The sequence below is a fragment of the Necator americanus genome, chromosome III, assembly GCF_031761385.1.
Source record: "Necator americanus strain Aroian chromosome III, whole genome shotgun sequence".
NCBI lineage: Eukaryota > Metazoa > Nematoda > Chromadorea > Rhabditida > Ancylostomatidae > Necator > Necator americanus.
In genome coordinates, this window is record NC_087373.1 from 25,054,660 (window position 1) to 25,067,215 (window position 12,556).

Genomic DNA, 12,556 nt, shown 5'->3' on the forward strand with positions numbered 1-12,556 from the left:
CCTAAAACTTGTTCTCATTTGGAATCCCGATTTCGTCACGCAAAACACCGCAACATACAATTAATTCGTCGGTAAGAATTAGATTAGTTACACTGTACGAGCTCAAAATGTTACACGCATAAGGTGGGAAAAGAGAAAACTGTGCTAGGAGATTTTTCTTCTTCTAACAGAAGGCAAGACAAGCCTTAGCTGTTTTTTCTTTTAAATTTCACGAGGTATAGTATGTTATGGATAACAAAAAACTTTTTCACACCTTTTCTTCCAATGATTCTGGTGAATGAATGAGCAAATGCGAGTTTAAGTAAATAAGCAATAGATGTATGTAATATAAGTATAACGGTGTAAGTAAAAAGAACAAATACTGGCAAACAGAGGCAGAAACAAAACGAAGCCGAAGATTACCTGGATAACCCTTACTGATCTGGATAAATCGAATGTTACGAAGTTTTCCCAAATCCCAATGTTTTCGTTATTTCCGTTTGCCCGGAAGAGAAGCCAGAGGTATACGATTAATGCTATTAATAATATGTTTCTAGACTGTGCCAGAGATTAATTCGGGTCCTAACTTGAGTGTCATCCCACTCAAATTATTGTCTGAAATGTTACGCCCTCAAGTGGCTTCAAGTGGCGTTCAGTTGCCGGCTGAACACGATTCCGCAATGCAAATCTCAGTTCAGAGACCAGAACCGGAAGGGCACAGTCAGTCTGCAAAATTGCTCGTTTTTCCTTCTGCCGCTACTTCTGTGTCTCGTCTAATGAGCTCAGCAGAAACCCGCTTCTCCGCCAATGTGGTAGAATTTTGGTCCCAAGCGCACCAATTGGAATCTACAGCGTCCGCAACAGTAATGTCATGCTTCCACATTCTTTATTTTATACACATTTTCTAAAATACAATGACGCTCAATTGTATGTAGTAGAATAATATGTAATTAAATGTCATTTCATATGAAAAATAGCGTTTTTTCATGAATAAGTTGGGAATTGATGAAAAAATACAATTTTCTAGAGCCTGTAAAGAAAGATAACTGATGGTCTACTAAGAATACAGTGCGGTATTTTTATTACTTATCAAATAATCATGATATATAATAACGGGCTTTTTTCTGTCATGTGTGTGTGTGTGTGTGTGTGTGTGTGTGTGTGTGTGTGTGTGTGTGTGTGTGTGTGTGTGTGTGTGTGTGTGTGTGTGTGTGTGTGTGTGTGTGTGTGTGTGTGTGTGTGTGTGTGTGTGTTCGAATTCCTTTGTCACGGTGTAGAAGTATCGCGCAGTAAATTCGTGTGCATGTCGCAAGAGGTAAATGAGACGTTGCGAAAGTTTCATAGTCATATCCACTTTCTGCGTTCCTTTCTACCTCTACACTCCTCCGTTCTTCAGAAGGTGGAAACACGAATGCTAACTGCTGCTTATATAAAACCCAACTGTTTACATAATCTGATGTGGAACGCTATCTTTATCAGTACGATGATGTCGTTCACTTCATTTTTTGTTAAACATCATTCTGTGGCAAGTGTTGGGGAAAACAAGATTGAAATCTATACTTTGAATAATGATTCCAAGTCGTGTCTATATTACGTTGGCATCGAAGGATTGCTTAAAGGTGAAAGTTGAATGTTCTCCAAATGTAGGACTGACGCGTTTACAAAGAAAACTATGGAATCTTCAGCCTAAATTTCCTTCCAGAAAAAGAAGAAAACTTTAGAAAAACACAATTCTAATTTCACAGAAAATGTCACTATTACTAATTTATTTTCACTAATCAGCGATGGCGAGCGGAGCGAACACCACAGAAAGTCTGAGGTCCGGCTTTAGCCGGACTTCAGACCGGTTTGATTTATAATCCAGAAGCGCGTAAGTGGTTATGTATAAGTGGTTCTCAACTGTTAACAGGTGACTGTAGCGTAGTTTCCGATGGTTGACCGAGAACACATTAGATTAGCATTGGAGGCAGTTAACCACGAAACTGACGACTTTGGGATCTCTCCACAAAATGGGGTTAGAGGTTTAGATCACGAACATGAGCTCGATCACTCTCAATTCCCCAATGTCTCCTGAAAAACAGCGCGGCAAACTCGCCGCGTCGGTCAGCGAGCGGACAATCAATGGCTTGTTGACGCTGCCTCCGCTGCTCACTGGCACACGCGACGCTTAAGCTGCAGAAATGGCATGTTACCAGGTTATTCGTAGGGAAATTCGATCGCCACGGCCTTTTCTCAAGCTGCCTTCTGGAACATTTAGATGGAATTGAGTGTGATCACGCTCATACTCGTGATCTATACCCCTAACCCTATCTTTTCGTGCAGAGATCGTCAATTTCGTATGTGCTGCCTTTAAGGAAGAATCCTAGAACACAGACATACACTATGCGTAGATCAGTCCGATGCATTATGCATAGAACGTAGCACAAAAGTTGTGGATTTCTAGCTGGACTGAGTTTGTAGCAAAAACTGGCACAATGGCAAGGATAAGATTCATCTGCTGTATTAAAACCATTATTCTTTTTTCAGGCAGAAAAATGTCTACACATCCGGTCTTGGTTTCTCCTTCATATTTCTCGAAGCCGGCGTAAAGATTATGATCCTGTGATCTGCATCAATTCTTCAGAACAAACTAATCTGTTTAACTACCAAGAAAGCTTGTAATTCACGCAAACATCAGCAGATGTTACATCCACAGATTTTATTTATGATCTAAACAGTCATGTATGAGTTGTTTGTCATGTGCATGTAAATAAGGTTATAAAACGTGCAAACTAGAAAAACCACAATAAATTCTCTCATTAACCCATTTTTGGTCGTATTGTCAAGTGAACGACTAATTCTTTCTCTTCACACCGTCTGGTCACACCTTATTTGTGTACTAGGAATGGATTAGGACTCGCTTCTTCGGCTATTTGACCTTCTACCGTTGGTAAATTAGAGCAATTTTACCGCATCTGATGAATGCAAATATGACATGACTGAATGTCAATAAAACAAAATTGACCCAATTTTTTCGCTCGCAAACGTTACCTGTTACACTAGGTATCCTACATTCCTCATTTTTGAAGAGCATCGGCGGATCACGTGCTTCTGGCACCGTTAAGGAGTGATTTTTTTCTTGTAAGCAGCGACGAATCTGAGATAAATCTTTTCTGTCATTCAATCAACAATTCACGTCCCGGAAACAACCCATGATATCTGAAACCGGCAGCTCAGTGCTTACAGTGCAGTAGAGTATTCACGTAAGGTACGCGACAGTTCTCGTAGTACATTGCGATGGAAGCGCTGCCAAAGAACTCTCTCCGGATAGGCTCAACAAGGTGCATGAACAACGTACAATTCCAAAGTCCATAGTAGGGCCGAGACGACCTGAAGCTCGCTACCTTTACGTTGCAGTTCCAGACAGTGTCCAACGTTATTTAAATGTCAAAACTTCAAAGATCCTTTTTCAGTCTCTGTGTTCTCATTTTTGCAATTTTTATATTTGGAAGAATTTTGCGTGTTTTTTTTCTGGTAGTTGAACGTTTCCTATTGTTTCCTAATAAAAGTACATGATATTACTTCACTCTTTAATCCTGAATCCTTTAATCTCCATTACTAATCTGTTTAAATGATGCTCGAGTCTTGAAGATGTGCAGACTGACTACTGTAAGAGTTGCCTGACTAATTGGACCACGTGGAGTTTAGGGCCGAATTTGTTCAATTTGTTCGAATTTGTTTGCTGGTGTTCTTTGCCTAACACAGAGTCCTCTCTCACCTCCCACCCAATCGACGGCGCATCGCGCACACTCCGGACTATGTAGGCTGTTACACTGACAACAACTAATAACTTTTTGAAGTTACAAAGTTCTCACGACTACATGTAGACGATTCTTTTCTGGAAGCGAATCTCTCAAACGTCGTCACGATTGGATCAGAGAAGCTTTTAAAGTAAATGCATAAGTAAATCAGTGACCTTTTGCAGTGAATCAGCGTTAAAAAGTAAAGTTGACGTCTTTAGGTTACTTTACGTCCGCTCAGCACTCACGTGTCTTCAAGTACATTTCTTGTCGAATCGCAATGATTAACATTCAACACCATTTCTGACTCACGCACTCTGTTGTCCATAATTTCGGATAAAAAGACGAAAAAGACGAAGAGGGAACTATCTCCGTGTATTTTTGACGAAATGTTATTCTTCGAAAAAATAGACTTGAAGAAGTTCTGACGATTGAAAACAGCGTCATGGAGGGCGGTGCTGTGGAAGGAATCAACTAAAGTCAGCACTTTACGTACCATATCATATTTATATTGAACTCCTTTCAACCGTTGCTTTGGAAGCAACTGTTCTGAAACGCTCCGGCTGATGGATGTTTTAGTGAACTCACATTGTCCGCACTGCATGTGTTCAACTGGGCGAGTGCGATGCGCAGAAGGCGACGTATCGCGAGATCGACGTTGCTGGGGTCTGCGTGGATGAATATAGAGCTCGGAGTGTAGATAACGAGCAGGAGCGTGGCTCCGCTCAATCCGCCCTAATCGTTCTAAAGAACAGCGTGAGAAACGGCCTCATTCCCTACGAGGCACGTTAGAACGCGACCTCACTGATTGTAAATCGCTTGCGCGTGAACGCGGCGAGTTCAACGTAACTCGTAGGAAGTAAGGTATTGTACCACGCCATTGTTCAGGACGATGGATTACGCATGGCCACGCTCACCCTCGTAGTCTACAATCCGGATTATGTCCCGAAGAGACTCCAATATCGTCAGTATCGCCATATGCTGTATTTAATAACTTCAAAAATCAAGATTTAATATCTTCAAGCTAACTGAGGACCAACTTGAAGCAACTATAAAACAGCCAAGTTATGTTCAACCAACAGGTAGAAGTAAAAATTTCCGTAGTAAAAATCCAAATTAAAAAAATATAGTGCTATAGGCAATATAAAATATCGCGAAATATCTGGAAATAAGGCAATTTTCAAACATTTTCTAATCTTATTCGTGCTGTAAAACCCAAACGGCTTAAAACACGAATCCTCTATTGCATAGGAAAAAAATGTTCTGCTGTAACGGTATATTTAAGGGCTAAACAAGTGGTTCAAATGGCGCACTTCCTCTGAAGTGCTATTTAAAGGCATCATCCCACGAATCGAATCTGAGGTGGTGCAGATTTTAGGTGGAGTATTCTTATAAGGGATAGTAGATTGTGGAGAGGAGATTGATTCGGTCCATTTCTTTCTAATTGCCGTAAAAAAAACTACAAGAAAGATGCGGCGCCGCACAAGGCTAGCGCGCTCCAGTCGAACTCCTTGTAGAAAATAGTGCGCCAGAACGCCTGAAGCCGTATCTTCCGGGCCGTTTTCTGCGGCAATTAGGAAGAAATGAACGGAATCACTCTCCTCCCCATAGTCTACTATGCCGTATACGAATACTCCGCCGGAAATCCGTACCACTCCAGATTCGTGGGATGATACCTCTAAGTACTTCACATATTTTCTGTGTTTCGCGAGATGATGTCTGAGATGCTGTAGCGATCTTAGTAGTACAGCTATCAAGCTAGGATTTTTTGTCTGAAAGAGAGTAAAACCTGTTTTCATTGTATGAAAGATGGAGCTGTTGACCTCATCAGTTCTTCGATTTGGAATCACCAGTAGACTTCACAATTTATGTCATTTAATGCGAAAAAAAACCTGGAACATTTGCAATGTTGCAGCAGGTGCCTACATTCCTTTCTCGTCTGTTCGTAGCTTTATCGGAGCTTGATATTTCGCCATTATGGCGGTTTCCTTTCTCTATTTGCATAATTCTAGAATACCCATGATTCACAGAAAAAACTACGATTTCTTTAGAGTGAAGGTCTCCAAAACTTGGAATTTTTCAAGCAATTTGCTTGTTTTCTAATGAAAAAAAATTGAAGCGGGTCCCGTTTCAAGCGATTGAATATCTTTATTCAATTATTACATTTACAATTGCATTTATTCCTAACAAAGAAACAAGTTTCAATTTTTTGTGGAAATCAGAAAAGAAACGCAAAATTTCCGGGATGAACAGTTTATCGTTTATCTTTGATGGAAGTAAGCTTAATGGAACCCCTTTAAAAAAATATGCCAACCACTTCCGCAAGACTTCCGTCCTAAATCCTAATAACATTGTGGACAAGCTGTACGAGCTTCTTTTGCCAACTTAGTGCTAAACAACTAAATGTGTTACGCAAGCTAATGGATGGGACTATTTCGGATCGAAATTTCACTCCAGTGCTTAGAAAACCGAATATCTGAACGCATTTAGTCTTCATTCTGAGAGACGTGTGTCGCAATGGATGACCTCTTTTGTTTTTGCTTAGCTTAGGCTTGACCATGAGAGATTAGACGAAAGATCGACTTGAAAAGATATTTTTCATCGTTGCTAGTTTCTCAAACAACTTTGTTCATTCATTTTTTTGACATTCAGATATTAAGCAGTAAATCTTTTTTTTCCTTGTAAAGAGTTGAGCTAATTCAAGAGCAACGCATAAGGAAATTTATCTTTTAAAGGTTTTATGTTACTTCCACTCATACCTGCAGTCGAAGCCGCTAGCAGCCGCAAGCTCAATCGCGTCACTTCGAGCGCAGCTGCTATGTAAACGCACCGAGGTTCAGGTCATTTGACACGCTCATACCGCCATGATAAAAATTGTCTTAAGATTGCGACCATACGAAAATCACGTAAAGCTGAGAGCTTCCTGACAAGTTTGATTTCTCGGGTCCCGAAGAAAGAAGAAAATTCGATGATGTGGTAGAACTATGAAAACATTTCCACGCGAAATTACATCAAGACATTTTACTGTGTGGCGTGATGTGTTCAGATCGCAGCAATTAACTCTGCATCTTACAAGAACTTTATTAGCACTCAGCCACTACTACTAAAACAAACGACAGCTCTAACAGTCGGGACCGACAGTCGTTACACTGCATTGGATGGAAGGGTTGATCTCGCCAGTGACAGCGAACACCCAGTTGCCATTGGCGTTGCAGGTGATCAAGTTCGGAGGAAGGTCCGCCATTGCGCAGCCGCCATTCATGATGAAAGGTACCCCGCCCTAAAATCTCTTCATTTTTGTGTCAAACCGTACTCAGCAAAACATTGAAGCTAGAATTCACCGTAAACACCATGATCAGGGTGTCTCTGTTGCCATCGGCGAAGCATGTCGCCGTCGCTACTTCACATCCACCGACGATTGTGACGCCGATCACTGCGCGTCCGTCGCGGTTTATGCCGTCCGCGCCAATACTTGACTGCACTAACGGATTGTTCATGGAACATGATGTGCACGCTAAATGTCTATTATGGTTGATTCTATACACTTTAAGCAATCTGACTAGTTCAGGAGAACTCAAAGTTTTTTCTTTTGTTACGTAGTTTTTTTCCTTACAAACATGAGGAAAATTCAAACTGTGAACAATTAAAAGATCGAGGGTTTTCTCCCATTCCTTAAATCTAAATTTTACCGTACTCTCTCGCACCTCGTCACTCACTCCTCTTTCACGCAAGCCTCTTGACCTTTTCTTGTAGTGTTCTGGGTAGGTCATTGTACTCGAGAAATTCTGACATAATTTCTAGAACTAGAGGTATAGATTTAACTTTGAAGGGATCAGTTATTTGTTACTCTTTCGTGCTTCTATCCTTCCAGACATGATGTACACAAAAACTACAAAGGTAAGGTTACACAATAAAAGTTCTAAAAAAAAAAGGTAAAAAGTTAAAAAGCCAGACTCAGAACGAAATGCAATCACCAAAACAATATACTTATGTTAAGTATATGACTTGAAGCAGGACGTACTGCAGCAGTGAAGCAGCTGGTAAATACGCAATATTAATTAATTTGTTTATTTATTGAAAACACCTGCAGGTGTGCCATAAAACAAAAAAAAACAAGATGGAACAGAGCTCACTAGAATTTCGCCTGAATTTTACACAACAAGACTGGCCCTTCAAAGCATGAGGAGTGGTGGGTTGGCAGGTCCGTGTTTATATTTTTGTACTTTTTTATTTTTTTTAATTTGTACTTATAATATGTGTTCGCTTATATTATATTATAAATATTGGTTCTACTGCGACCACACAGCGTATGTTTCGCCTTAACTCAAATTTTGTTTTGACAGAAGAATAAAGAAGGATTTGCGCCAAAAATAATGAATAAATCAATCATTCCACACATTATTTCATAATCCGCATAACTTGCAAGTTCCCAGTGCAATCAATTCATTGGGTTCACAAATTTCAACTTATAATCTCTTCTCTTTCTATACAATTATGAGGTCTGATCTCGAACGTAAAAAAGAGAAATGAGAGTCTCAGCCTAGTTATAGTAAGAAAATAATAGCCACAACACTTTCTAAAGCCGTTTGATCTCGTGAGGGATTGCCAAGGGGGTGCACCGCGATATTTGCTCATCACGAATAGATAGGGGTGGAGGTGTAGTAAACGACTCCGACCGTAATCACGCTCGATTCCCTTAAGGCCCCAAAAAAAAGGTTGAACTGACTGAAGAAGACTTGGCTGTGCTTTGTAAGTCGTTGTTTGTCAACAACGACTTAATAGGTGTGGTAGAACGAGCGCAATCCGCAACGCCTTTGCGATTGTGCAGGTGGACGACTTGTGACAAATTTGATGGTTTGTTCTAGGCAAGCGTTTGAGTAGCACGTCCAATAAAGAGGAGAGGATTTTTGGAATTCTAACCTTCAGTATATTGCCACTACTTGGCATTGGAGGATGAGGGATAAAGTGCTTGGCGGTGATCGATCCCCTTAGTGCTATGCATCCGACTTCAATTTAGAGTCGTTTGAGGTACACATACACATATACACGATGACTCGCAGGAGATCATGTCATGATCGTGATCATAGAAAGTTAGCGACTTTACTATTCCGGAGAAGGTTAGTACCAATTCATTGATAGAACGCCTTGTTGACCAAAGGTGATTTTGAACCCTCAAGCATGCTGTTACGTAAGAACCTCTTGCTGCTGTGTTACATCCCACGTCTGTCCTAAGGATAAGCTCAGGGAACTCTTTTTTCAGTAGATTCCAATTGTGAGTCGTTTAAGTTTAAGTCAGTTAAATTCAAGGTTAGAAGTTCCACACAAGAAGAGAGCGGGATGGAGCGCTTCCCGTGAAAACCGAAGGACTAACCCGTTGAAATTGATCTGATTTCGGTAGTTTGTTCAAAGGAATCAATTCTTCCCCCATTTTGAAGAATTTTGAGGGGGGTTTAATGCGACATTAAAGTACTTCAAGGGCTTGCAGAGGATAAATCCTTAAAGTCCTTTACTGTCGCATCTTCTAGAGATTCGTTCTTCTCTGGCATAACAGACAGCTGTTTCACCGAGAGATGTCATCTCGCCTCAGTCAGTACGATGTCGTACACGATGTCCTTAACTTGCCTAATGAGATCTTTATGAGCTGCTTCCGATGCTCGCAAACGAATGTCACATGTAAAGATCCCCATCATAGTCGTTCTTGTCGTCCTTGTTAGGTGGATTCTGCGACCTCGCGTGAAGTCTAAATGAGTCCTAGGGCATCAAAACTAATTGTTCGTCTTTGTTCTCAAGGCCAGGCACAACGCCGCTTTTGCTAACACCCATCCCTCTATCCTCCTCTAAGCCACGCAATGGTCTCACAATCACGGACTCATTTCAGTGTTTCCGTATAACTGTCCGTGGCGATCCTCATGATCACAGTTACATTACCTCGACGAGATGAGCTTCTTTTCAACACAGCTTAGCTCGTGGTAGCACGGCAAAAAAAGGAGTACATGGTAAGTAAAGAGGAGCAAATCTGTGCGTGTAAATGAGTCTGGTTAGTAACGGCTAACTTCCCGGGTCTCAGAAATATGTGTATGCTATCACCTACGTCGACTTACCAGTGGACCATAGGATTCTTTTGTTCAAAGAGTCAAGAATAAATAGAAGGACACCATGTTTCCTCTGTACGCTTCTGTCCTATTGTTCTTTTGTTTACTATCTTTGCCACATGTCGACGTTGATACGGCAGAGACTTTATCTTTTATCCTCACTAAAGGAACAACGAGCTCGGGATGTGCCAACGCTTGGTTGACACTGGAGCCGTTTGGAACCATCGATCGTGCAGTCACAGCGGACCTCTTACCGACTGTGCTACACCCGCTCTGTATTTCCTTCTCCTGGACAAATTCCTCAGAAAATGTGCTCAGAAGTTTGAGCGAGGTCTAATCAGTGGTTGACATGATGGTTCAAGGAATCGAAATCTGTTACCACTGGCTCGGCTTTCAGTGCATTTCGCATTCCTCGAGAATGTTTTGACAATTGCCACTTGCTTACGTTATTTCTAAGTTGTCCGTAATGAGCAACAAGCTTACCTTCATGCCCTGGAAAATTTAGAACCACGCAGGAGATTAAAGTGCTCGTGTTCTTAAAAGAAAAGGAGAAGAAAATAGAGTACTGAAATGTGAGACGAGATTTGCCATGAGCATCCAATTTAATCCACGCAAAGGGCAATATATCGCAATAATAGAATTTTTCAATGTTGGATTCTCTAGTCGGACGTATTACATCGAAAACGCAAAGCATCCTTACCGTATCTAAACACTAACCAGCTTGTCCAACATAGTAATTCTTTTAGACTCGTACAAACGATGAAATCCACCTCAACGCGTTTTCTATTCATTACTTGTGGGTGTAAATAATTGCTTTGTCTAGGAAATTCATCGGCCACCTGTTGCTGATTTCAGCATTTTCTGAGATACTCCGTAATCGTGGAATTATACCATAAACCAGTTGTGTTTTCTACTGAAGAAAAATGAGTAACGACGGTTACTCCAAACACCACCTACAACATCTCTCATGTAACTTACAAAGTGGTGCAGTAGTAGTTGTTGTCGTGGTGGTAGTTGTAGTGGTAGTTGTGGTGGTAGAAGGTGGAGGTGTTGGGGTGGTTGTCGTCGTTATTGGAGTTGTTGTCGTAGTCGGTGTTGTTGCAGTTGTCGTGGTACTTGTAGTAGACGGGACTGTCGTTGTGGTCGGCTGCGACGTGGTTGCCGTGATCGGGGTGGAGGTGGTAAAAGTAACAGTCGTCGTTCTTGTGGTTGATGGAGTACTGCTGAAGTTGAGGGAGATTTCGGCACAGCCCACCAATGAAAGCCATCCAACTAGACCTGTTTTTTAAAGAATCAAGAACTAAATTTTAAATTAATTTTAAATTTGGAGATAGCCTGAATTTAACAAGTTTTGAAGTCAGGTCATCTTTAGATTTTTTGCTTATTTTCCATTTTATATTTTTCTTTATTTTGTTGATTAGAAAAAAACGTCCACCTAGATTCATTTTACTATTTATTCGTTATTCATTTTATTCGTCGGGATGTTTTCATTTATAACAAAACATAAAAATGTGCCCTTGACACAAAACAGTGCTGCTTTCAACAGTAGGACTTTTCACATATAAATGCGTTCATAGCCGCGCAGTTGGGGCTACCTTCCAGACCGAGGGCATGGTTAGCGGAGCATTCCAATACGCATGCGGCCGCCGCGGATCCGGCAGAACAGCTGAGGGACAGGACCTGTGATCGTCAGTTTTTGAGCAAAATGTTCATAGCTGTAACTGTCCTTGTAACTGTTCAGAACGCAATTGAAATCCAATTTTTCCACTAGACTATATCGGACTGGTAACAAGCTGGACTACCATTAATTTAAAAAACACACACGCAAAACAAAGCAAAAAGAATTTAATCGTTTCCTTAGTCTTTCATCGTGTGACTATAAATGATAGAAGATTCTGAACGAGGGGCCGTGCCACCTACAAAAATCCATTGATACTACTCATTTTATCAGCTATATCGTTAATAAGCAGAACTAACTTCTCATCGGTGGAAAGGGATACCCAGATGGATTCTCATTCTCCAAATTTGTATTGCGCTGTAAGCTTTTTTTCAAAATTAAACATGCTCTTAGTAAAAAATTTTAATAGAGAATTTCTCGCTCCACACGATAGTTTCCGTCAATATGTCTTGATTTTTCTACTTTATTTATTTTTGTTGCTTCAGATCACTAAGGCTGCCCGCAGAGCAGCGTAACTGAACGAGATTACAAGGCCTGAAGAGAGTAAGTTCATTCAATTAGATGATCTAAGGGGCTATTGAATGATGGGCGAGAATCGTTGAGATCGACGGATGGAGCAACAGTGGAGAGTATGCTATCGACTAATTTTTATTTTCTTTTGTGTAAAAAACGTGGAATGAAAGAGGAAATGATTTTCTCCAACCCATGGCAGTTTGGTCCCGTCTTTGAGGCCAAACTATTGGAGTTATTTCTATATAAAAATTTCTCATATGATTTTTATTTATGTGTGCATAGGTGTGTTTTTATGTTCGCATGAAATGCGCGCGACTGGGGTGCTACGCAGTTCGGGCCAGCATGTTGGATAGTTTAGTGGAGGATTTAACATCTACCCAAGGATTTAACGTCTACCGAAGGGACAGCCAGGGAACTACATAGGCTCTCCTAACTTCATTAACTTATTTTTTGTTGCTCTCGCTTAGATTTTAAAACTATCAATGGCCGTTAGTATTTTCACATCGTTCAGTCTT

At 40.8% G+C, this 12,556-nt stretch overlaps 4 protein-coding genes across 4 annotated transcripts; 2 read left to right on the forward strand and 2 right to left on the reverse strand.

The window, feature by feature from the left end:
• Window positions 1–1,909: 1,909 nt before the first annotated feature.
• RB195_010847 (uncharacterized protein) lies at window positions 1,910–2,567 on the forward strand (the record flags this gene model as incomplete). The annotated part of the gene is made up of 3 exons (XM_064192017.1): window positions 1,910–1,993; window positions 2,087–2,174; window positions 2,506–2,567. 3 exons carry the CDS (start codon window positions 1,910–1,912, stop codon window positions 2,565–2,567), a joined length of 234 nt encoding a protein of 77 aa, XP_064049600.1.
• A 4,312-nt stretch (window positions 2,568–6,879) lies between these two features.
• Window positions 6,880–7,255, reverse strand: RB195_010848 (uncharacterized protein; the record flags this gene model as incomplete). The annotated part of the gene is made up of 2 exons (XM_064192018.1): window positions 6,880–7,038; window positions 7,100–7,255. 2 exons carry the CDS (start codon window positions 7,253–7,255, stop codon window positions 6,880–6,882), a joined length of 315 nt encoding a protein of 104 aa, XP_064049601.1.
• Window positions 7,256–10,773: 3,518 nt separating this feature from the next.
• Window positions 10,774–11,139, forward strand: RB195_010849 (uncharacterized protein; the record flags this gene model as incomplete). The annotated part of the gene is made up of 1 exon (XM_064192019.1): window positions 10,774–11,139. The coding sequence occupies one exon, from the start codon at window positions 10,774–10,776 to the stop codon at window positions 11,137–11,139; it is 366 nt and encodes a 121-aa protein (XP_064049602.1).
• Window positions 10,825–11,118, reverse strand: RB195_010850 (uncharacterized protein; the record flags this gene model as incomplete). The annotated part of the gene is made up of 1 exon (XM_064192020.1): window positions 10,825–11,118. One exon carries the CDS (start codon window positions 11,116–11,118, stop codon window positions 10,825–10,827), a length of 294 nt encoding a protein of 97 aa, XP_064049603.1.
• Window positions 11,140–12,556: the final 1,417 nt, after the last annotated feature.